Source organism: Xiphias gladius, chromosome 8 (assembly GCF_016859285.1).
Source record: "Xiphias gladius isolate SHS-SW01 ecotype Sanya breed wild chromosome 8, ASM1685928v1, whole genome shotgun sequence".
In the NCBI taxonomy this organism is placed as follows: domain Eukaryota; kingdom Metazoa; phylum Chordata; class Actinopteri; order Istiophoriformes; family Xiphiidae; genus Xiphias; species Xiphias gladius.
The window spans coordinates 30,873,446-30,897,996 of NC_053407.1; the positions used below are offsets into that span (position 1 = coordinate 30,873,446).

A 24,551-nucleotide genomic window follows, 5' to 3' on the forward strand; every position below is an offset into this window, starting at 1 on the left:
CGACGTCAGTCCGACGAAGACACTCAGGCATCAATGAACCAGTAATATAATAGGAACGATTCTGACATTTCTGGAAGACAAAATAAATCCATCTGTTTTCAAAAGCATCAACCCGTTTCTGGACCGGTCTTTAGTCCGGTTGACACAGCGAAGCCGGAGACGTGACGATAACCGTGACCTACATTCAGGTACCAGCAGGAACCAGCCAGTTATTTATCGATACCTGATTCCTGAAATGAAATGACACCGTAAATCGCGGGCCGTATCACAACGTGGTGAACTGATGTCGAGGCGCGAGTCCGAACCGTCAGTTCACTGCTGAGATCTCAGGCAGGGTTTGCCGGGACCGTCTGGATGAACTCTGACCCAGAGGGAGGCGCGGAGTGACTCAGTGAAACCAGGCGTTCCCCATCGCACGGCTGAACATCGACCTCGACGCCACGCACAGCGCTCACAGCAGCGGCCGCTGTTTGAGTAAATATTAGACCACGGAGTGTGTTCAGACACACACCTAGAGACAACACAGACAAACCCAAACCGGTTCGGTGGCGAAGCTCACGCTCCTCTTTACATGACACAAGTATGTGAGATCTGAAACACGCGCGCACACGTCACTCGATGCCGACAAGCTGAACTTGTTTTGTTCATCAGGGTTTGGATTACAGCTTGTGATGTCACCGTGAGGCTGGTTTTCAGCAGTGTGTGTGTGTGTGTGTGTGTGTGTGTGTGTGTGTGTGTGTGTGTGTGTGTGTGTGTGTGTGTGAGAGAGAGAGAGAGAGAGAGAGAGAGAGACAGTGGGGAGGGGGTGTTGAGGAGCAGCAGCTGAATCCAGGCAGCGACAGAAGGCGACGACTCCACAGTTTGACTGGCTGCTCCTCTGGGACCGGCAAGTAAGTTTTTCTGGTTTTATCACCTTTACACACACACACACACATTTGACCAACACCGTGTGCTTTTTCTTTTCATTTGCAAAGCCTCAAAAAACCCAACCTGTACGATTAAAGCTGCAGCGATTAGCCGATCAACCATTTAGTCGATAAACAGATAAATAGTCTGCTCATTATTTAACAATCGATCAATCGTTTGAGTCAAAAAATTGATTTCAGCTTCTTCAGTGTGAAGATTTGCTGCCGTTCTTCGTCTTGTTGCAGTGAAGTGATACCTTTGGGGTTTGGTTATTTCACTTTCGGCTTCACATTTTTAGTATTTTCTGACATTTTATAGACAGAAACGATTAGTTGATTAATCAAGAAACCAACCAGCAGATGAATTAGTAATGAAGCTACTGTTGCAGCTGTACGAAGGGTCTTTCAGATAAGCTCATATTTGAAATCTTGTTTTTTTTATGTGACCATGCATTTTCCAAAGAAAAGGCGCAGGAGAAGGGAAGAGGTTTATTTTGAAGGGGAAAATAACTCTCAGCCCTTATTGTGGAAGGATGTCTTGTAAACTGATCATTTTGAAAGATGGAAAGTTTATTGAAGCTGAAAGTTGGAGAGAAGTGCTTCTAACACCAGTTAGTAATAGTAGTAATCACACGTCATGTTCTTAATATTCCGTGTTTTAATCAAACCTGTGTTTTCCATCAAGAGAAATCATGGGTGTGATGGCGGCTTCTGGCACAGTCTACATAACCTTCATATTGTTGTCGGCGCTTGTTGCAAACCTCCAGTTTCGTTATAACGGGCTGGAGGCGAGAATCTAGGTCTGGGTTTGCTTTACTGGCTTCTGCCGTCGAGCGTCGGGGCTGAAGAAGCGGACGCCGCTGCGCCTTCATTTCCTCCTCGCAGCCATCTGACCGCACCTTCAGCAACAGGAAGGTTTTCCGTCGTCTGCCTACACGCCTTCCTTCACGACTGGGCCGTGAAGAGCTGCTCCGCAGGAGGAAACCCTGCGCAGCCTTTAAACTTTGTCTCATGTTTGGCTCCGGATGTGAGAGTGAACCCTGAGATTCAAGAGGAAGTTCCTCTAAATGTTGTTCCTCGTTTTGAACCAAAGGGAGCATCCCACTCCTTTTCTTCATGCTGAGATTTCATTGTTTTCTTATGCAAATAAGTTTCTATTCAGGGCGGTCCGGGCCGGGGGTGGTGGGGGGCACAGCTCCTAAGACGTGGCATGGAATCTGTGTTAGGCTTTAGAGAAATGAATCAGGCTAGAAGAGGCTTTGTTTTGGCCCAATGAATCAGTATTCTTTTGAGGGGAAATCTAAAGGGCTCTTTCAGATGCTGCTTGGCCTCCTCGACCCCCCCAACACACACACACACACACACACACACCTCCCCCCTCCTCCCCCGCCGCCTCCTCCTCTTCATTGATGGAGGACAGACTGGAGGCCTGCTGAGAGCCGCTTCTTTGCTCATAAAAGGCCGCAGGAGGAGCGAGAAGAACAGGATTTGCGCCGCCAGCTGACATGTGAAAGAGGACCATTGCTTTAATGGAGGCCTGAAAGAGGAGTCTGTCATTTCTCAGCACAATAACAGCAGAGCGGGGGAGAGGCAGAGAGGAGCTTTATGGGTAATTGACTCTCTCTTTGTCAAAGCAGAGCCAAGAGTCTGAACTACATTTTTCTCCTCTGAGCTGATGGTGCCGTCGCCGCGTGACGCTCATCAAACGCTGAAGGAACGCTGCAGTCGTGAGCAGGAAAAGGAGAAAAGCATCGAAATAACAACTAAATGTGTGAGGTGGCAATGGGAACAACCTCCGAATACATTAGCCTACTTTTATAATCCGATGCTGCTGTGACTACAATAGTCAGATTATTTGGCTTAAGCATCGAGAGATTTGGGGGTTGAGCTGAAAAGGGAGCAGATTTCATTTGGACTAAATTTGGACCATCTGGCCCCGGTTGAATCAGCCGGGGCCAGATCACGCTACAGTTAAACATCGGGATCATGTCGGCCAATGGAAGACGTGAAATCAGATTAGCACCAAAAAAAAAAAAAAAAAAATCTGACCGTGATTTAAATTCAGGCAAATTTCTACAGATCTGAAAAACACCTTTTTGTTCTGAGAACAGGAAATCTGGTCCCTGTCAAAGACGGATGATGAGGCATCACGTGGCCCCCGGGCACAGATACGTAGAAGTCCCCCGATGGTAATAGAACAGATACAAATTGCAGATAAAATCGGAGTGGCAGGCTCCACTCCGATGCCCCCGGTTGAGCGTTGCTCTGTGACTGCAGCGCGTTCACTGCGTTCGCACGGCTTGCGTTTTCATCGTGGAGGTTTTCTGATCATCTCCACGGTCCCGTTGAAGACGTCCTTGTCTTTGTCCCTGCAGAATGCGAAGTTTGTTCTCGGTGACGCCGCTGCTGCTGCTGCTGCTCCTGGTCCTGACGCTCACCGCCGAGGCCAACAAAAGAGCCAAAAATCACAAAGGTGAGATCTTCAAATGACGCCCACGCTCACACGCTGAGGTTTCGCAGGTACAATCTTCACCACCTTAGTTTAACCCGTTAGCAGCCTGACACTTATTAGTGCGCGGTGACAACGGCTGAGGCTGATGGGAAAGTCATCAGTTCTGCTCATAAACCTAAACACCGGACAAGTCAAAATGTGACCTGATGGTGGCGCTAGAGGGAAAGTCAGAGGATGAGCGGAGTCACTGCAGTTCATCCCGAGGGGAACACGAAGGTGTGAACCACACCTGAGATTTAATCTGGTTTTAAAAAACACTTTTTCTGCAAAGTGACAGTTGAATAAATGTCGAGGAGCAGAAGTATAAAGTAGCATGAAATGAAAATACTCCAGTAGGAAGTGCACTGCTTGTTCTACCACCACGACTATAAAGCCATAAAACTCCCGTCACGAAACTAAACCAAGGTTGGTCCCGATGAGGTTTTTACTCTGACGGTGGTGGAAGAAGAATTCACCCCCTCTCACTGAAATAAAAGAAACAATGCTGCCACAAGAGTTTCCCGTAAAAGGCCTGTAGTCAAAATAAAGGCGCCCAAGTATGATCAGCAAAATGTACTTGAAGTTTCAAATTAAAAGTATCCATCGGGCCTCATGGCCCCAGATGTTCTTTCCTTGATTCACGTCAGGCTGTGATCAGCATGTGAACGTCGTCAAGCTAAATTCTGACAAATCTACCTACTGTTCTATGTAGAAAATGACGATCTGAAAAGTAAAAGCAGATCATAAAACTGCATCCGGATGAGAACAGTATAAAACGTCCTGTGACATTTACTTGATTTCTGCTAAAAAGGAAAGTAAAAGTGAACGTTCAGCACATTGCAGCAGTTATGTGCTGAATTGTTCTGGGATCATCTGCTTCTGTTTGAATGTCCCTGAATCCACTCGACGCAGGAAGAAAGACGAGTTCTTTTCCTGGGGAGATAAAATGAGTCACGGTTCACTGAAAACCAAACGGCAGCGCTCGCTCCTGTCATCTTCCGTCTTCGAATGCCAATCCTAGGTTCGGCTTTTATTACAACACACACTCACCTTTGCTTGAGAGACGTTAACTGAAGGTTCTGCGTCTGCTATTTGTCTTAAAACCCTTTAAAGGGACAGTTTGCCTGAATGGAAACGACAACTGCTCTTTGTTTTCACCTTCACCTGCCGATTCTCACCTCAAATCTCAGTTTAACACCGGGATGTACCTGCAGCATTTATGACAGCAGAGCTAGATTGGAGCCAATTACAGTGCAGTATGAAACTGACTCAGTGTAAACAGGAAGCCTCCAGGTCCCCAACACATCTGGCGTCCAGCTGTTTACCTTCAGAAATCCAGGTTATTTACAGAATCACAGAGAAGGACGAGATGAACTTTTCATCATTTTTAATGAGGGAACTGAGATTCGTTGTAGGAAAACACGTATCAGACACAAATAATTCCTCACAGCAGAGTATTTTTATGTCCTGGAACAGGGATGTTTCAAAATAGGAGTGTGAGGACTCTGGTTTTCCTCCGTCTGAAGCTGTGACTCTCTGTTCCCCCAGGTGTCAGACATGATAAGTCCAGGCCCGCCTCAGAGTGCTCCGCTGCAGAGACCCGGTACGGGAAGTGTGTGCCGGAGCACGGAGACTGCGGAGACGGACTGAGAGAGGCCACCTGTAAAGACCGCACCGACAAGATCCACTGCAAGATCCCCTGCAACTGGAAGAAGGAGATCAGTAAGACGCAGGGACGGGGGGGACGGGGGGGACGTGGGGGGGCCCTCTCTGGCTGAATCTCTGAAGACACGGGGCTGAAAGTGGTTCATCGTTTCAAAGCATTTGATTCACTTACTAATGGCGACATCTGCTGGCCGAAGCACAACAATACAAGTGGTCCTGTTAGAAAACCGATGAGTTTTAAACACTTGTCAGGCTCCGATTCTAAATCCGGCGCCCGACTGGCTCCTCTCCGGTGCGAGCGAGACGCCTCGACTGGGGTCTTTTTTTTTTTTTTTTTTGTCAGTGTGTTGAAGCGAAGCATCGAAACATCTTGCTGCGATGCTTCCGCTTTGAACGCAGTTTTTAGGGCGGAACAGTCAGTTACCCTCTAAAATGTGTGTTCAACAGCCTAAACCTGAAGTCAGTCAAAGATCCCAATAAAACCAGATTAAACCCAAGAGATCCGCAGTGAGAGCGAAGGCAGCGCACGGGTCTCGACTGCTGGCGTGAAGCCGAGAAGTCACCAAGGACTGAGCACGAATGATTAAATCAGGCTCACACATCACTTTACAGTCTGTGTTTCATAGTGAGACTTTTGGTCAGTTTGTCTTTAAGGGTTTGGAACTGAATTCACTTCAAGTTGCGTTTCAAGGAAATTCAGGTTGGAACTGAGGTGAGGTAACCTGAGCTTTGGCGGAGCAGAGAAGCAGCAAACACCATCAGCGGCGGTAACTCAACGTCCATACAAATATTTGGAAGTGAAGGTAGTTTGTTTTCAGAGAAAGATGGAGGGTTTCCTGTTGGCTGTTAGGAGCCGGTTCCTAGAGGCCATTACAGGAGCCGGTCCTTTGATACTGGATTTATCATCTTAGAGTTTTAACCTTTCGAGCTGTAAAATGAGGAGCTGGGCGCTGATCCGTTTGATGGCCCGCTTAGACTTTAATTTCAGGAGTCATTTACTGACAGAGTCCCTCTGACAAGCATCGGGGTTCCTGCTTCGGTTTTGCGAAGCGACGCTTGTCAGGAGGAAGTTCGCCCATGTGATCTAAAATGGGAAGAACTCGTCTGCTGAGCAGGAATTTAATGCTAAGCGACTGATAATCAACTGTCGCCACATCAGCGCGCGACGGACGCCTCTGACATTTCAGAGCATTGACGGTTTGAAACATTGTCGATTTCTCTCAGGTGACTGCAAGTACAAGTTCGGGCTGTGGGGATCCTGCGACGCCGCCACCAACACCAAGAGTCGGTCAGGAACGCTGAAGAGAGCGCTGTTCAACGCCGAGTGCCAACCTACCGTCAAGGTGTCCAAACCCTGCTCCCCCAAAGTCAAGAAAACCAGAGGTGAGACCCGAGGCTGCAACACAAACACCAGAGAAAACGGTACCTGTGCACAGATGAGATCCAATCTGCTCGGACGGGTTAAAGCCCACAGATCTTTTGTTAAAACTCTGTAAGACACTTCGAAGGCGACTTTAAAATGAAACTTCCATTTGATTATTTAGAATTGAACTCATTTCAAATAATAATCCAATGGCAGTTTTTTATTTATAAAGGTTTGACCCCTGATTTTGTTGTGCAGCCCAACGGTGCTTTTTAGACGAGCGGTTTTCTGGTCAGACGGCTGAAGATCGTTCAGTCCCTCCGGGAATCAAGGCCGATTCAGCAGCATTTGCTCGAGGTTCTGCGCGATTTTTCCATAAAGAAATTAAAGTTGGGGGAAAAAAAAAAATCCAGGCCAGTTTCTGCACAGAACTAGAAACACTATTTCAACCTAATTCAAGAAAACTCAAGCCTCTATATCCAGACTCCCTTCTTACTATAGACACAAGGCCAGTTCATGGTTTCTGCGTGAACAAGCGTCTGCATGGGTCCATGTGATGAGCATTTCACCATCTGCCTGAGTTGACGTGGACCCAGTGCAGACGTCCGCGCTGACAACATGAGACAGTAAAAAACAAAAAACCCAGAAGAACAGAGGGTGTGCAGCAGTTGAACCGGAACTGGACCGAGGATGCGGATCACAGTACAGACACAACAGTGACCAGCTTACAAACCATGGACTTTCCATCAGTGGCAGCTGTAGATGTCAACAGTGGCTTTTTGACGTGTCAGAATTCCAAGCCAACGTTTTCATAATGACATTTTGACTAGTGGCAATAAATCTGTGGATATCATTGACTAGAACTGGTCAACTTTTACCTTTGACCTTGATTCAAACTCAGTCACAGAAATCTCTAATTTTGATCTTATAAATCCAAGTTGACTTATGCATAATGTAAATTTGATTAGCAGCAATTCTAATTAATGATATCAACAACTCAACTTTCACCGGTGGAGCTGTTCAGTGTGGGTATGTAGAATTATTCGTCCATTACAGATTTCATAAATGATATCACTGATCAGATCAAAGATATCTGTAAATCAGACTTTGACTCGTCCAAATGTAATTTCTACATGTGAAAAGATGATGGAACACGTTGAAATGTGATCCCCAACAAACTCCCATCCGAACTCAATCGCTGCTTATGAAAGGTTAAAACTGTCAGCGATGGGGCCGCAGGGGTCCACGCGGCCGCCAGGACCCTCGCGGCCACGCATCGCGCCGATCGCGCTTCTAAAACCGACCGTTTCAGAAACCCGAACAGCTCAAACTGACCGACCGTAATGGAGTTTGCTGACTTTGCGATAAAACGTGGGAGGGAGCGCTGAGGTTTCCTCAGACTCAAAGGTGCAGCGGTGGGTTCGGCCTCGTGGCCGACTGCAGGCAGGAGTCTCTTCAGAGCCTCCCTGAGATCCCAAGCTCAGCGTAACCTGATAATCATAATAATTACTAATAACTGCCGTTTTTGACCCACGGGAACCCTGTGGAGAATTTGACGACTACCAGCGAAACGCACCGATGTTTTGTCTGTATCATAACGCAAAACGCAGCGAAGCTCGACCGACGCGGGATTTTTTAGGGGCCGATGCCCATTTCGATTTTTCAGGGTTCGCAAAATCTGATAACGATACATCGACCAATAGACAACAGATCAACTGGCACAGCCCAACGTAGAGGCAACGGTGGGAATTAACCCTTAATATTGCTTTCCTCCACAGGGGAGAAGAAGTCAAACTAAAGGATGAAACGAGAAGCAGAAGACGGAAGGATTTCTACTCCTCCAGCTGAGCAACCGTCTTCCCTCCCTCGTCAAACGAAAACCGAAGGACTCCTCCAACACGCACCAACCACCTTTCCCTTTGGGCTCCCTCGACCTGTATTCTCTATTTACCGATTTCTGATTTGATGTTCTCGTGTTGATTTGGATTTCATGTGGAAAGCTTTTTCCAGTATTCTCCCTCTAGATAATAATGATAATTCTGTCCTCATAGGTAATAGTGGGTTTTAACAGATAGTCCTAAAAGCTTTTACTGTAGCTAAATGGAATTAACGTCCAAGTGACGTTCTGATCCGCTCTGAAAACTAAACTCGACGGTCCGGGACGTCTTTCACTGGACTATGGAGAGTTTTGGTTTCAGAACGAGTTTAGAACCATCACCTTTAAAATATGTAAAAATTAGAAAGGCTTGGATGAGTCCGTAATGACAAAATCTTCTATAAAATCTATTTTTTGAACTATAGATTATTGACGTTGCAAGATGAGACGTGTATAAATGAACAAATTAAATACTGTACATTGTTTTGGTGAAGAGTTTGGTCTGGTCATTGGTGCGCACGTAACACAAACAATGAGTGATAATAAACCTGCTAAAAGACGAAAATCCTTCAACACAGAAATATGCGTGAAGACTATTCCTTGCTGATAATGATCAAAACCAAACGCTGTATTTCTGAATGTGCATCTCATGCTTGAAATTCTGACCGAACTGTTTGTGTCGGGCTTCTTCAGCACCGTGACCGAGACGTCAGAGCTTCAATGCTCTGCTCAAAGACAATCTGGTAGGACGCGCGTCCGTGTGCTGCTTGTCACAGGGCCCGAATTTGGCCCCCGGAAGCTAGAGGTTAAAGTCCCACCGTGCAGCCGCCAATTTTACATATACACTACACAGAGGTGAGGCTGGGGGTGGCACAGGCCCCCCCTAGAATCTGATAGGTAGGGGCAACATGGGTGGCCAGAGTAAGAAGATAACTGGTAGTTGTATAAAGTCACTGTTAAAAGTTCCTGTTAGAAAGTCAATTAATCACCACCAGACGCAAAACCACCACAAAGAGACGCAAAACCACCACACAGAGACGCAAAACAGCTACACAGAGACGCAAAACAGCTACACAGAGATGCAAAACAGCTACAAAGACACAAAGCAACCACAAAGAGACGCAAAACAGCTACACAGAGATGCAAAACAGCTACAAAGACACAAAGCAACCACAAAGAGACGCAAAACAGCTACACAGAGATGCAAAACAGCTACAAAGACACAAAGCAACCACGAAGAGACGCAAAACAGCAAAACAGCTACACAGAGACGCAAAACAGCTACACAGAGATGCAAAACAGCTACAAAGACACAAAGCAACCACAAAGAGCCCCTGATGCTACTGGATGTTACCATGCTGAGGGTTAGCATGTCAGGCTAGGTGCTACATAAAAAGGTCTGGGGATTTTTAATGTAGGATTTACTGACTGGCTGTATTAGAGGGCAGTCCATTGATTGTCACCCTGCCCGTGCAGCTAGAACTAACTTGTCTCTTTAGAGGTTTGTGAAAGCAATAGAGTTGTGAAGTGTGAGCAGTAATTCCCGGTGCCACTGGCTCCTGCAGGTAAAGTCTGCTTCATGCTTCTCATGTTCAGGGTCTGTGACAGTTTAGTCTCAGTTTGAGCTTCGATCCTCAGAACAACTGATCAACAGCTGCCTTAGAAAATATCTGCTGCTTTATAAAAAGTCAAAGCTTCAAGAAGCCTGTGGACATAAAAAGTTGAAGGAGAGGTGTCAACTACGACTCCCAAAGTGCATTTCACCAACAAACGGCCTATCACAGAGCCTCACATCAACGTCAGCTGAGGCTCATGGGTATTGTAGTATTTACAGCTGTCTACCAAACTGACAGTGAGACTGGGACTTCTACAGAAACCGAGTGTAAATAATTCACACTGGAGGTCAGAACATAAACCAGTAGTGCTGGAAAATGATCCAGGAAGGTGCTGTGTGTTTAAGTTGAGGAGATTTTTAGGGAAAAACTTTGAAAATAAGGATTTCCAGTGGCACCACTTCACTCTGTGGTGATCTGCAGCCGAATCGATGAATTCCCACCCTGTTTGAAACGAATCATCACACCCACGGACCAAACTGCGTCGTCCCGTACCTGGCGGACTGAGCTGCTACTCACCATTTGAAAGGGAAAGAACCACGTTTGACCGCGTCGGTGTCACTGCGGCTTCCTGCTGCAGCAGCGCAGGAGGCTGCGGAAGGTTTTCCTGAAGGTCACGTTGCACAGAGCGTAGCAGCCGGGGTTGATGGCGCTGTTGATGTAACAGAGCCAGTATCCTGTGGTCCACAGGCCGTCCGGGATACAGACGTGGCAGAAGGCAGCGATGACGGCCAGGAGGTTGTAGGGCGTCCAGGTGAGGATGAAGGCCAGCAGGATGGCCAGGATGGTCTTGGTGACCCTCCTCTCCCTCGCCATCACTCGACGCTTCCTCCTCTCCTCAGACTTGAAGCTGGGACAGGAGGAGAACGCCGCCGAGGCCATACCGTGGAGGTCGGTGTTGGACGAGGAGTCGGTTTCGATCTTGTTGTAGCCTTCATTTCCTGCGTGGCGGGCGGCAGGCCGAGCGAGACACTGCTGAGGAGACAGACAGACGCCTGCCAGCTCTGACGTGTCTCCGGGACATCCCGACGCTCTCCGGCTCCTTCTGGTCTTCGGAGTGCTGGACGCCGATTGGTTCAGAGACAGGTCTGAGCCGGGGTCACTGGTCACCCAGCTCCGAGGTTTCAAGAGGAAGTCTTTAATGGACGGACTGAACGTCCTGAGCGTGCCTCGCTCTGACCGGAGCGCGCTCAGGCGGCTACGGCTGGCGGCGGAAAGGCGGCCGTACAGGATGATCATGACAAACGCCGGGAGGTAAAAGGAAGGGAGCGTCGTCCCCACGGTGACGGCAGGGCTGGCCAGCAGCTGGGTGTAACACTCTCCATCGGCGACCACTCGTTTGCCCCCGACGCTCTGCCAGCACAGGATGGCGGGGGCCCAGAGGACGAAGGACAGTAGCCATGCGGCTCCGATCATCAGACCGGCCATCCTGCCCGTCCTCCGCGCCGGGTAGCTGAGCGGCCGCATCATGCAGAAGTACCGATCCAAACTGATGATCAGCAGGTTCAGGACGGAGGCGCTGCTCACCACGTAGTCCAGAACGAGCCACATGTCACAGAGTGCGGCCCCCAGGGGCCAGCGGCCCCACAGCAGGTAGAGTGCGTACAGGTTCATGGAGAGCAGGCCGATGATCAGGTCGGCCACCGCCAGGCTCAACAGGAAGTAGTTGTTGATGGTCCGCAGGTGGCGGTTCACTTTGATGGACAGGATCACCAACGAGTTGCCCAGCACAGTGATGCTGCTGAGGGAGGTGGTTACCATGACGATGAGGATCAGCTGAGCGGTGCTGTACGGACAGGCTGCTCTGATTGGAGGCTGACAAGAGGCGTTAACGCAGGGGCGGAGCCAAGCAGAGGTGTTGAAGTCTGGTTCAGGTGCTGGTCCCATGTCTCCTACGAAATAAAACACACATACTCACACCGATCTCTACGTAGTAAACAAATACTCAAAGCTGCAGTGACTGGTTGATTAATCCATTAGTGAAGCAACAGAATGTTAATCTGCAGCTACTGAAGAATCCTTTCGTTATTTTATAGGAAAACTGATGAATATTTGCCGATTCCAGCTTCTCCGATGTGAAGATTTGAGGCTTTTCTCTGGGGCTAAAAAGTCAAAGCTACAACAAGCCCGTGGACACAAAAACCGAGGGAGCCAACTACGACTCCCAGGGTGCATTTCACTGACAGACAGACAGACACTCTGTCACGTGCGTCGCCAATGTTGAGCTGGAGCTTCCGCTTCGTAGAAACCTAATGCAATCAGCTCGCCTTCTGATTCTAGATCAGCTATGGCGACTTGTTATGTTGATACGACCGTGCATTCTGCGTGTGCCACCGCTCTGATTCACACCTCTGACCGGCTTCTTCCCCGCAGCATCACGAGCTGAGGCTCGTGGGAGGTGTAGTATTGGAGCCATTAGCCGGACCCAAGCCCAAATCACTCAAGCTGGTGCTCAGAACATAAATCTACTGTGGGAGTAAATTATCCAGGAGCCTCCCGTGTTTCTGGGTGGATGAACATTGAGCGCCGGCAGCTTCTACCACTTTGCGGTCGACTGAATGTGATGAACAGTCTGAACCTACAAAGTAACTCTCCCCATGTAATGGAGTAAAAAGTACAACATTTATCTATGTATTTACCTCAGAACTGGACCTGAACTATTCACTCATCAGCCACGACATCAAAACCAGTTACTGCTTTAAATGTTGCGGCTGATCGGTCGATTAATCAATTAGTTGATCAGCACAACATTGATCAGCAACCATGTTGATAACCAGTTACTCATTTCGGTCACTTTTCAGGAGAAAATGGCAAATATTTGATGGTTGAAGGGTCTGAACTGATTCTGTGACTGTCACAACCAGACCAGTGTTAGTGTGGAGGTGGAGAACGTCTCCTGACAGACGCAGACACGAACATTTCACGCCAACCTTACAGCCTCCAGGACAAGACTGAACACCTCCTAACAACTTCGAATGTCTTCTTGACCTTTTCCTTTTTCAGGGAAACTGAATTCAGTTCTTTTTAAGAGCCCGGGAGGCCCTCAACCGGTGCTCATGATTAAAAAAAACAAAAGACGAAGGAGAAGCTGGCATCACTTCTTTAAAAAAATGACTCAAAACAATGGCATCAATTGTCAAAATAGCTGATTAATTTTCTGTCAATCCATCAATGGATTCATTGCTGCAGCTCTTCTCTGATGTTTACTTCAGTTTACGTAATAACACCTGTGTAGAAATACTCTGATACAAGTAAAAGTCCTGCAGTCAAAATGTTACTCAAGTCCAACAGTATCAGCATCAAAATATACTTCAAGTAGCAAAGGAAGTATCGATGCTTTCACGTGTTCATCAACTCAGTGTTGCAGCTGGTGAAGCTGATTTTAACGACTTTTTATTCTGCTGGGTCACGATCAATAAATGAAATTTATTAGATAAACGTCCTGTTTCCTTCTTATAATGTACTGGAGTAGTATAGAGTAGCAGACAACAGAAATACTGGAGTACCTCAAAATTGTAGTGAAGCACCGCTGGCCTCAAGCCCCATTCAGAAGACACGTCAGCGCTGATGGTAAATATCAACTATGGTATTTCAAAAAGAAAGGAGTTTCCTGCCGAAGTGGAGCGAAGGGCAGGGAGGTCTCTGTACCTGCCGCTGATGTCGGAGCTGCCGCGTTCACATCAGCTCCTCAGGAAGCAGCCGCTGATGTTTATAGGCAGCGGAGGAGTCTCCCCATCAGCTGCCTGACGTCATCTGCCGCTATAACTGTCCTCAGGTCCGTCTCTCCTTCACGTGGGACGTAATGGCTCATTGGTCTGAGAATAGACCGAGCCGTGCTTCCGTTAGAGAGCACATCTAGATTTCATTTTCCTTTCACCATCGCTGCCAACGAAGAGTCCGAACCGGTCGATTTCATCGGTCGCTCGGAAGCTTTTACTGTCAGTTCCACACATTCACTCCAAACAGCTCAGCTCAGACAAACTGATGCTGATCAGAAACATCTGGATCAGATCCTGGGGTGTGTCATCAAGTGGTTGTTGTGAGGACATTTAACACTGTAACCGAGGACGGAGCGTACAGTGGTACGGGTGGCGTGAAGTCGTCTCATTCGATCACCATCAGCACAGCGTGAAAACAGGATGAACGGTGTTTAGAGACCAGAGGAGGAATCTCCGTCTACTCGGCAGGCGTCAGTGAAACTGTCCGCTTAAAGAGTAACTCACCCCCCCTGTAAATCCCGTCTTCGCTGACCTCCAGCGGTGTCACTTCTCACCTGGCTGCAGTGACATACGGGTGTACTCCAGTACGCTGTGACATCACTGCCGGGCGCGCCCCCTCGGCGGCTTCGCGCAACGTAGTCGGATTCAACTTTGACCCGTGAGATCTGGAGGCTGTGCAGCCAATCGGACAGAGCGGGTGGGGCGACCCCTGGTTCGGGAAATTCTGGTCCTCTATATTCTCGTCTTAAAACTGCAGGTGAAAGAATCCGCGCAGCAGACGAGGAGGGCTGCTGCCAGAGCGTGAGCACGGTGACAGAGGCTCATGACGGGATAATGAATTTGGGCCTTTCGCACTCCTGCGGGTTGTAATCGCGACCGGGAAAGCTCCGAGGTATCCGCCTCGACATCTGCCCGGTATTCTCAACCCTCTGCGTTCGCTCAGCGTCACTGCTCTTTGTTCCAACCCTGCTCCTGTGTAGAACCACTAACAGTGCTGTTATCGCACTCGTCGCCTGCTGGGTCGTACTACTTGTACGAAGAAATGAGGCCGACATTTGCGTCTGGTGTTTGTTGATGCAGCTGGAGCCTGGAGTGAGACCGACGGGGAACCTATCCCATCATTACCTTCCCTCCAACAGAATGTGCATCCAGGCGCATTATGGGACATGTAGGACTTCAGAATCTCTCCACCTCTGCCGCTCAGATTTGAACCCTTCTGTTTTTACTTGGACTGCCTATTTAATATTTACAGCGCTATATTTCCTGTCTGAATTCAGTGTGATGTTTGAACATCTGCTCTACGTTCTGAAGACTTCCCGTAGTGGAAAACACACTAGTGTCCATGACGGGTACAATACTCTCTGCTCACAGTCCCACAGTCCAGTGCGTCCCATTTTAAAGACACGAAAAGGAACTCTTGTCCCAGTCTACAGCCGTCAATCAAGGGAAACCTCACTGATCTGCTCACCACTGGGTGAACTACTGGGTCTGTTGAATTAGTGGGAGTGGATGAGGTTTCAGACACAGTCTCTTGTGGGACTTTCTAGAAGGTCAAGACCAAATGCTTTTTTAAAGGAGCACGTGATCACGGACACATGGAGGTCAACGGGAGCCGGTCTTTGGTCCCGAGGTGAAGTTGTTGGGGTTTTTACATTTGGTCTATGCAACATAGTCCACCAGAGTTGACTAACTCAACAATCAAATGGCAGGAGAAGATAACTTATGTTCCGGTCTGCGCTCGTTCACTGTAGAGTCACACAGTGGCAGTTAGGTTCAACGATGGGCCGCGTGGTTTTCTAGGGTTGTTCACGGGGGGGGCGACCTTCGATTCACAGGCCCGGTGCAGATGCAGCCCTCTACCGCATAAGGCTGCCATTGTTTTACGTTTGACTCGTTTTAGGGCCCATGTCGGTTTTCCCATCACCGTGCCAGCGCTATCAGCAGCCTCTCTAACTGTGGGACTGAAATCTAACTGATGGGTTACCCACACTTGAGCAGCGGCCTGCTCCATTCAGTTGAATCAAAATGAAATTGTTATTGTCGCCTCGAGGTGCAAATCTCTGATTATATCGGTTGTACGGGGTTTCGTTTATTGGGATTCACACAAGTCTCTTACTTGCATTGTTATTTACAGTAGAACTTTCAACAGGGGGTGAAATCTTTTTGTTGGAGGGTCAGATTTGGTCCATGGGCCACTGATTGCCTACCACTGGCTTAATGCATTCAAATCCTCCTGAACTCCTCAAATCTATTTAGGTTTAGATCTTTAACAAAAGTTTAACATAACTTAAAGAGTTCAACGACTCAGAGATGAACAATCAAAGAACTAAAACTCAGGATTTGCCCGATAAATTATTTATTAGCTTTTAATCTAAATGACTACCTGAGTGGGTTTTTACATCACTGTTTGCTAATAAAAGCTGAGATTAACAGGAGATGAAAGATCTGAGAAGAGATTCAATAGTTTTGGAGCACAACACATGAATATTCTGCCAGCTTAAAACCAAAATGGAACCAGCTGATTTTTACATATGATCTTTATCATCCATCGAGGAAGCTTTACTAAATAATCTTCAACAACTCCATCTGGTCACAGAAAAACTCTCCAAGCTCTTTAATTACATCACGTCTAAAAGTCAAAGCAAAGAATCGGATTAGAGCTGTACAAACTCCACAGTCTGATAGAGCAGGGATTTGGTGACACTGCTGTACCTTTCTTGTTTACCAGTTGCATTGTTTAAAACAGTGACGCTCTCTTCATCGTTCACAGAAGAGGGGGGACGAAACTGCCCCCCCCCCCACACGATAACCCCAACAAACACACACACAAAACAGACACGAGATCACCCAAACAACTTGTTTTTAAAATGTTCATTAATCAAGTAAAGCCAGGAGGGGCATTCAGATCAGTTGGTTGTCACCTGCTGCGTTTGTGTCTCGCTCCCGTCCTCCAAAGGTCGCCCTCGCAGACCAGACCCTTGATCTCACCTGGACTAACCTGCAGGATATAAAGGTTAAATAAAAAATAAAAAGTAAACAGCTCTGTCTCGAATCACACAGTCTCTCTGCACAGCTCAGATCAGGGCTCTCCCTCCTCGTTATCTTCATTTTCATAGGTCCGTGACCGCCCCGCCCCAGCCCAACCCTTTACCCTGAAACACACGTACACAACTTAAACACTATCAGTACATGAACCTCTATGCAGCTTTGTGTGTGGATGGCTAAGCACATGTGGAATAACAATAAAAAATAAACTAAAAAACAGCACAGAGCGTTGGCGGCTGTACAGTCTCATACAGGCGAGAGAAGGAAAAGTAGCGCTTGATCAAAAAATTCAAGTTTTCTTTCGTAGGAGTTTGAAGGGAGAGGGAAGGCGGGTGGGGTCCGACGGGGGGCTACTGTGATACCAATCGCAGGCCTTTTCCACCACAGGAGCTTAACAACCTGGAGCTGAAGGTGAAGCCGCCGTCTCTGGTTCTGTCCTGAGAACAGACCTGATGTCACATCGCCACTGCGGGTCAGAGCGCTCAGGTCAAACTGGAAAAGGTCTAATGTTGTTGTGTTTCCTCTATGTTTTTAGTGGCCTTTAACAGACTCCGTTTCCCATAAGCCCTAGATGTCTGAGGGCTTCGCAGCAGAGATTAAAGCTAGGAAGTAGGAAAACGAGAGTTTTACGGAAATGAACAGAACGCACCTGTAGTTTTTTTTTCTGTGCTCACAAAGTAATCACGGTTTCAGTTTCACTTTCTCATAGCAGCTGCTGTAGTGGAGCTGATGTGTCTGAGACAACAGAAACTTTCAGTACGACAGATGAAAGAAATGCTGAGTTATAGAAACTAGACAGGACGTGACGCCACGACTCTGCCTCTCTATAAATAAATATTCATCAGAAATTATAAACAGTGTTTGGGAGTGAAACATTTTACGGTCCGTACTCTAGTAATGTGAAACACCGAAATAGTTCAGTTTCCATTTCCGAACACAGGACACGAGCGTCTCTACTGACTGACGTCGGTCAAAGCTCAAGGTCGCAGCCAAACAGGAAACCCGAATCCCTCGAGCAAACATGCGCAGGATGAAAATGTAAATGTGGATGCGATGTGACTGCACATTAGTCCAGGACAGAACTGAGCAGCAGGATGGTTTTTTTTTTTTTTTTTGGATGGTATGTAGTGGAGAGGGAGCGGGACTCGGCCTGTCTGGGGAGCTGACCTGGAGCCAGTCTCATGGTCTCTTTTGGCTCCATTCAGCAGACCTCCTACTGTGAGGGGGACCCGGGTCATTTAACGATAACGGCTAAAAATAATGACGTTTGTGCTGGAGTCGCAATACGTTGTCACCTTTCCAGTGACATATATCCCAAACATTTGTGTGTGTTAAACACGGTGGCAGAACCTGAAACCAGTGCCTCGCGGTTCCTCCAGGTTCTGTGAAGCTCCGGGTTACAGGTGGTTAAGGTCCCGTGGTGGAAAAAAAGCCATCAGATAACATCCCACAGCTGGTGACATAAACGAGCAGAGAGATGCTTCGTGTCTCCTGCCTTTCCCCACTAAAAACACACACAAACACTCACGCACACACACCTCTGTTTAGACCTGGCAATTTTTTTCCTTACAACAAACTCAAATGCTCATCTGCTGCATTAACATGGACAGTTTTAAACTACCATATAAGTGTATGTGTGTGTGCAACTTTTAGCTCCAACTCATGTATATTTAACATTTTTGACCATTTTCAAATGTAGATTTAACTATTATACTTTTATTATACTATTTTCAAAGTATAAGTCTGGTGATATTCTCTAGTTTTCTTCTTGTCATCAAATCTCACGTTTAGACTCAAACCAGCACCGACTGTCTCCTGTCGTGATGCATCTGGTTCCTCTGAGCCTCAGAGCTCCACTGTTGTACAGAAACTACTGAAACACATGGGTGAGTCACACTGTTGCTCTGGGTCACGTGGTCCTACATCACCACGAAAACACACTGTAGTTTATCTTGACTCGGTCACTCACACTCACACTCACACACACACACACACACACACACACACGTGGATTCATCCACCACTGAAAATAGTCCCCGACAAAGTCACTGTTTCCTCCTGTTTGTCTGATTAAAAACGACAGTGAGCAGCTGTTTGAGGAAAATGACTGAGAATTTCTTAAAAGTGAAACTTTATATTTGAGGTGTTTTTAAAGCTTTACGTCCTCAGTAGGAACCAATGGGCTCGGAGCTGAGGGCCAGAGACAGAGGAGGGACGGTGTTGAGAGACGGACCAACACACTGTTGGTTTGAGTCTGAACATGGGATTTATTGATAAGAAGAAAATGTAAAATATCACCAGACTGATCCTTGAACCTATTCTTCCTACAGGTCCAGGCAGCCATTGGTTTACACTTATTTCTGTATCATATGAAAATCCCTCCTTTCAGTCTTGAAACTTAAGCTTCAGCATTAATTTCTGTCAAACTTACATTATCATTCACGGTACTGTATTTATTGTTATGGTAACGATAATGTCGACATTAATTAAAACAGACATGATGCTCACTGTGATGGATTATCTAAAGCCTGGGAATTAATTCTCATGCTATATATATATATTTTTTTTTAGCTTTTATGACCTTAGTTGAAAGGGACAGTGCATATTAGGTAACATTTCTGAACATACTCAGCCAGAAAGGATGATTTTCATCTGTAGCCCCTGGCAGGCAATAGTTCAAAAGAACTGAATGGGAACCAACGGCTGCCTGGAACAGTAGCATTGAAAAAAGGAAAAAACTAAGTTTAGATGAACAGCAGTTTAAGGTTGCAACTAAATTTCTGCTAAAAAAAACGTCGAATGTGGTTTTGGAGATTGAAGACGTCCTGTTCTGTATTTTCAGCTTGAAAAAACAAAACTTTTACTGCCAGCTCCAGACAGTCTCTCTCACACACTCACACTCACACACACACACACACACACACACACACGTGGATTCATCCACCACTGAAAATAGTCCCCGACAAAGTCACTGTTTCCTCCTGTTTGTCTGATTAAAAACAACAGTGAGCAGCTGTTTGAGGAAAATGACTGAGAATTTCTTAAAAGTGAAACTTTATATTTGAGGTGTTTTTAAAGCTTTACGTCCTCAGTAGGAACCAATCGGCTCGGAGCTGAGGGCCAGAGACAGAGGAGGGACGGTGTTGAGAGACGGACCAACACACTGTTGGTTTGAGTCTGAACATGGGATTTATTGATAAGAAGAAAATGTAAAATATCACCAGACTGATCCTTGAACCTATTCTTCCTACAGGTCCAGGCAGCCATTGGTTTACACTTATTTCTGTATCATATGAAAATCCCTCCTTTAAGTCTTGAAACTTAAGCTTCAGCATTAATTTCTGTCAAACTTACATTATCATTCACGGTACTGTATTTATTGTTATGGTAACGATAATGTCGACATTAATTAAAACAGACATGATGCTCACTGTGATGGATTATCTAAAGCCTGGGAATTAATTCTCATGCTATATATATATATATTTTTTTTTTTTTTAGCTTTTATGACCTTAGTTGAAAGGGACAGTGCATATTAGGTAACATTTCTGAACATACTCAGCCAGAAAGGATGATTTTCATCTGTAGCCCCTGGCAGGCAATAGTTCAAAAGAACTGAATGGGAACCAACGGCTGCCTGGAACAGTAGCATTGAAAAAAGGAAAAAACTAAGTTTAGATGAACAGTAGTTTAAGGTTGCAACTAAATTTCTGCTAAAAAAACGTGGTTGCTTCGAATGTGGTTTTGGAGATTGAAGACGTCCTGTTCTGTATTTTCAGCTTGAAAAAACAAAACTTTTACTGCCAGCTCCAGACAGTCTCTCTCACACACTCACAGACACACACACACACACACACTCACTCACACACACACTCTCGGGCCTCTCTTGGCACCAAACACACCATAGTGCAACTGGGTTGTGTGGGTATTTAAGAGGGGTGAGGGATTTTGGGGGGTTTGGAGCAGGTCATGATAACCCCCCCCCCCCGACCCCAAACAGGAAATAGTTCTTCTCCTCTTCAGCCAAAAAAAAAAAAAAAAAAAATCAATGTATTTGTTTCATGAACTGCAGCATTATTGAAAAGACATGCAGTAGATTCAGTTCATTCAGTCTCAGTTGTCCATTCAGTCATCGATGATTGATTCTCTACATGGCGGGACACAGTAACATCCTCCATGAACTGCAGGCCACGATATACAGAGTCCAGCCTCAGGCACACGCAGCCTCCAACACGATTTCTTCTTTTCAAACATCATAATTACACACGGTACAAAAACAGGCTTCAAAATAAAGTAGTGCTGAATTCACTTTTGAACACTTCAATCACGCACTATTTCACATCAAATTTCAACATCACATGGCACCGAATGCAGCACGTTGGAGTAAATGTGTGTGAGAAAGAGATACCACGCCCAGCCCGCCCCACCCCGCCCCCCAGACATGGCACTTTGATACACAGGAACCTTGTCTTCCATCACGCTGATACTTAAAGAGAAACGAGCGGAGAGGGGCTCAGCGGTAACTGGCCTCCGTTCAAGTAGATGCCCTTTCTGACGAGGAATGATCGCGGTTCAGCTTCAGTCCAGTTTCTGTAAGTGCAGAGGAAGTGCACGCCAATGCCACTCGAGGTTTCGGGTGAGGAGGGGTGAGGTGGGGATCTTGTGTCCCTTGTTTTCCAGGCGGGAGACCCTGTACAGAGTCAAAGCAGCACCTATTTCTTTGTGAGATAAGGCTTTGAGGAGCACCCTTTACGAATCCCATCGGCCAACGCTCTGCTTCTCTTGGCCACAGGAGAACTACCTGCTGTACGGGTCACCGGGGTAACTGTTTGGGCCGCCGCCCCCGCCCCCGCGGGGGAGGGGGCTGTGAGAGGAGGAGGAGGAGGAGGAGGAAGAAGAGGGAGAAGACAGCAGCAGGGAGGAAGAGGAGGGACCCGGCAGGGAGTCCTCGTCCGCTCGTTCTCCGTCAAACACGTCGTCCATGTCCACGGCCAGAGAGAGGCCCGAGGGCTGGGGGCCCCACATGGGAGCGAGCTGTTCAGATGGGTTGGAGGCCTGGGGAGGGGGGTACGACTGGGTCTGCGGCTGAGTGATGAGGATAGGACCTGAGGAGGAGGAAGGAGCCGTCATGGAGGGGTCAGCTGCGGGCCTGGAGGCCCCGGTGCCCGTCTGGGAGCCGCGGTGGATGCGGTGGCTGACGATGATGTTGTTTCCGAAGCCACCCATGGAGGCCATGGTGGTACTCTGCTCCCGCTGGACTACAGCCGTCATACCACCCTCCGCGATCAGCCGGCGGATTCGTGCCAGAGCGTCTTCACCTGAACCGAACTCCGGAGAGTCTCCTGGACCAACGACAGCAATAGAGGTTTCATCAAGATTTAACACTTACTCACAGTATTCAAAAGACATGTTACCCACATTTTATCCTTCAGTTTCTCAATGGGCATCACGCAAGAACCACTTGTATGAACAGACCTGTTATTAAATGGCACGTCTGAACGACTTATGGAGATTTGTCACAGTCACCAATTTTCTTGTATTTAGCTTTTCCTCTGGGGTAGGACGGAAATTTCCCCGGTCCAGACCTCTGTTACGATGCATGTACAGAGATAGTTTACAATTATAAATTTTAATTCCTGAATTTGAAAGGACTTGAAGGTCTGCGGTGTGAAGTACTTCGTTATACTGTCTAAATGACAATAATCCCTGACACCTCTTCTGCAGTATTTTCAAGACAGGATGAAAATAAGTTGACTAATGACTTTTTGGATGAACCCCAACAGTGGAGCCAGCCTATAAACATGACTGGCACCATTGGTTGGCCAAAATAACACGTGACTGAGTAATGTTACGCCACTGGTTTGCCTGGTGAGTTTTTGAGTTTCCCCACTGGTTGTGGCTCTTTCAACATGAATTGTGGCAAACTGTTTCTATTGCGTCACCAGGGGTTGTTTACAGGCAGTGTTGCCAGTTTAGCACCTTCTTTGCTAGATTTACTGACTTTTCAGAACCTTTAGCAAATGTTTTCTCACAGACGACACTGTGGTTATAAAAATCAGGATTTTAGCAGCAGAGCAGCAGCTTGGAAATGTCTTGGAAGTGACTGCTGGTTAACATGTGTCTTAATGGGCCGTGATTCAGTCACTATTTCATACTTGTCCAATTGTCTGACAACAGAAACAGAAAAACATGTAGATGAGAACAGTTTTATTGGGAATTCACCAGAATTAAATGCTGCATTAAAATACTGTATATGTGAGCACAGAGAGCAGGAGAGAAGCAAACAGTTAAAGGGCTGAAACCAGCTGACACTGGGCAAAGGCAAATACGACGCAATGACTTCATGATTATGCTAATTAGCGTAATGTGTTTGTCATCACGCGACATTTAGCAACTTTTCCAGCAGGCTGTAGCTACTTTTAATTGAAAGTAGTTGTTTACAGCAGTTCCACAACAGTTTTCAACTACATCTACAATTAAGCACATTGACCATATGCAGTCCAGCCATGCGCTAGGTTTAGACCTAGTCTTGTTAATACATGCTTTGCACTCAGTGTTGTTTATTGTACCTGTACATCTTATCCATTACAGTTAAATAAGTCTATGATGACTACACGTGGAAAATGGCTACTGCTACAGCAACTTAGAAAGAGCAATGAACATTGTCTGTCTACAAAACTTTACACAAATGACAAAATCCTTAAAGCAACCTCCTGTTTTGAACCAGAGGCATTATGAGATGCTGATTTATCACTATTTAGACGTAGAGGAACTTAAAGTGACACTGGACAGAATATTTATTTCATCAAACAGGATGAGTTTGGAGTTCAGGCTTTGATACAGAGGCTGGAGACGACTGCAGAGCTAAACTGATAAAATTATTTTTTTATTTTTTGTATCAATCGGTGTTAAGGGAATGAAGATGCAGATCTGCAGCTGAGCCTTAATTGGGTTGAACCGGGGAAAGCGATCAGACAGCTCTGTAAAGAAATGACCCCTGAGACGGCAGCAGCATTCACCACAGAGCTCTATCAGCATCTAGTTTTCTGACAAAAGTGGGACAGCCTGCGTGGAAATACTGGTACAGCCAATATAAGCCAACATCTTCAAGATTCAATTCCACAGACAGAGGTGAATGAAAAAAAAAAAAAACATCAAATAAAGAAATCAAATCAAGACATACATTGACAAAAGACATTATAGCCAAACCAAACTTGTTTTAACATCGAGTATTTTAAAAAGGAGGGGAAGGACCAATTTCACAAATAAATACCTGGTGTGCAAGTTCAACATCTGCTGCCAAGTAACACAACAGAACAAACTGAGTAAAAAACACCGTGTTAAACCCGACTGTTTGGCTGTGTAGGAGCAGTACCAGTAGCTGTGGATGCGTTGGCCTCTGCTGAAGCTTCACCCTGGACGTCGTCCTGAGCTCTGCTACTCTGAGACGCCTCCAGCTGCCCCTGAGCTGCTCGACTTGTGGATGGAGTCTCAGGAGGGACATCTGATGAGAGAAGGAAGAAGATGCTGAAGAGAAATCCAGCGACCCTTTAAAAGAAACTCGTGTCTTTGACCACTAAAAGCAAATGTCAGTGTACCAGGGTTGGAGATCATGGTTTACAATAAACAAGCTAATGTCTCAGCTTACGTCAGAGTGAAAGACACTTACAGACTCAACACAGGCGACACTGAAGGATGTAAAGCTGCAATTAAAATTCCAACAGTCCATAGCCTAAATACATTCAATTAACTATCACAGAAAACACAGAAAAGGGTCATCAAAATTTTGCAGATTCATTTTTTGCGTTTGGACTGACTAAATGTTTAGCCCTTGAAGGATGTACTGTAATTCTTCGTCTCTTACGACACCAAAG

At 46.6% G+C, this 24,551-nt stretch overlaps 3 protein-coding genes across 7 annotated transcripts in view; 1 reads left to right on the forward strand and 2 right to left on the reverse strand.

The window, feature by feature from the left end:
* Positions 1–3,281: 3,281 nt before the first annotated feature.
* mdkb (midkine b) lies at positions 3,282–8,833 on the forward strand. Of its 2 annotated transcripts, none has more exons than XM_040133212.1 (4): positions 3,282–3,378; positions 4,945–5,118; positions 6,286–6,444; positions 8,203–8,833. In XM_040133212.1, exons 1-4 carry the CDS (start codon positions 3,282–3,284, stop codon positions 8,220–8,222), a joined length of 450 nt encoding a protein of 149 aa, XP_039989146.1. In that variant the 3' UTR covers positions 8,223–8,833. The 2 variants fall into 2 exon arrangements, with proteins under 2 accessions (XP_039989146.1, XP_039989147.1); XM_040133213.1 differs by lacking the exon at positions 3,282–3,378 and adding an exon at positions 4,245–4,417.
* chrm4b (cholinergic receptor, muscarinic 4b) lies at positions 4,995–18,204 on the reverse strand. 3 transcript variants are annotated; one of them, XM_040133210.1, is made up of 3 exons: positions 13,562–18,204; positions 10,433–11,805; positions 4,995–5,101 (listed from the first exon to the last, which is right to left on the reverse strand). In XM_040133210.1, exon 2 carries the CDS (start codon positions 11,798–11,800, stop codon positions 10,472–10,474), a length of 1,329 nt encoding a protein of 442 aa, XP_039989144.1. In that variant the 5' UTR covers positions 11,801–11,805; positions 13,562–18,204; the 3' UTR covers positions 4,995–5,101; positions 10,433–10,471. The 3 variants fall into 3 exon arrangements, with proteins under 3 accessions (XP_039989144.1, XP_039989143.1, XP_039989145.1); XM_040133209.1 differs by having other exon boundaries at positions 13,420–18,204; XM_040133211.1 differs by lacking the exon at positions 13,562–18,204 and having other exon boundaries at positions 10,433–12,015.
* Positions 18,205–19,661: 1,457 nt separating this feature from the next.
* ambra1b (autophagy/beclin-1 regulator 1b) overlaps positions 19,662–24,551 on the reverse strand; it is a 30,531-nt gene continuing 25,641 nt past the window's right edge. For both annotated transcript variants that reach the window (XM_040132698.1, XM_040132699.1), the window contains exons 18-19: positions 24,053–24,181; positions 19,662–22,019 (exon numbers count right to left, since the gene is read on the reverse strand). In XM_040132698.1, coding sequence (XP_039988632.1) covers positions 21,475–22,019; positions 24,053–24,181 — 674 coding nt within the window. In that variant the 3' untranslated portion in view covers positions 19,662–21,474. The remainder of the gene's footprint in view (positions 22,020–24,052; positions 24,182–24,551) is intronic.

Excerpts from the sequence above, each read along its gene's own strand:
- mdkb (XM_040133212.1), top strand. The coding sequence starts at position 3,282 with ATGCGAAGTTTGTTCTCGGTGACGCCGCTGCTGCTGCTGCTGCTCCTG. Across the intron at positions 5,119-6,285 it reads CAACTGGAAGAAGGAGATCA|GTGACTGCAAGTACAAGTTC; the intron begins GTAAGACGCAGG and ends GATTTCTCTCAG. Across the intron at positions 6,445-8,202 it reads CAAAGTCAAGAAAACCAGAG|GGGAGAAGAAGTCAAACTAA; the intron begins GTGAGACCCGAG and ends TTTCCTCCACAG.
- chrm4b (XM_040133210.1), bottom strand. The coding sequence starts at position 11,800 with ATGGGACCAGCACCTGAACCAGACTTCAACACCTCTGCTTGGCTCCGC.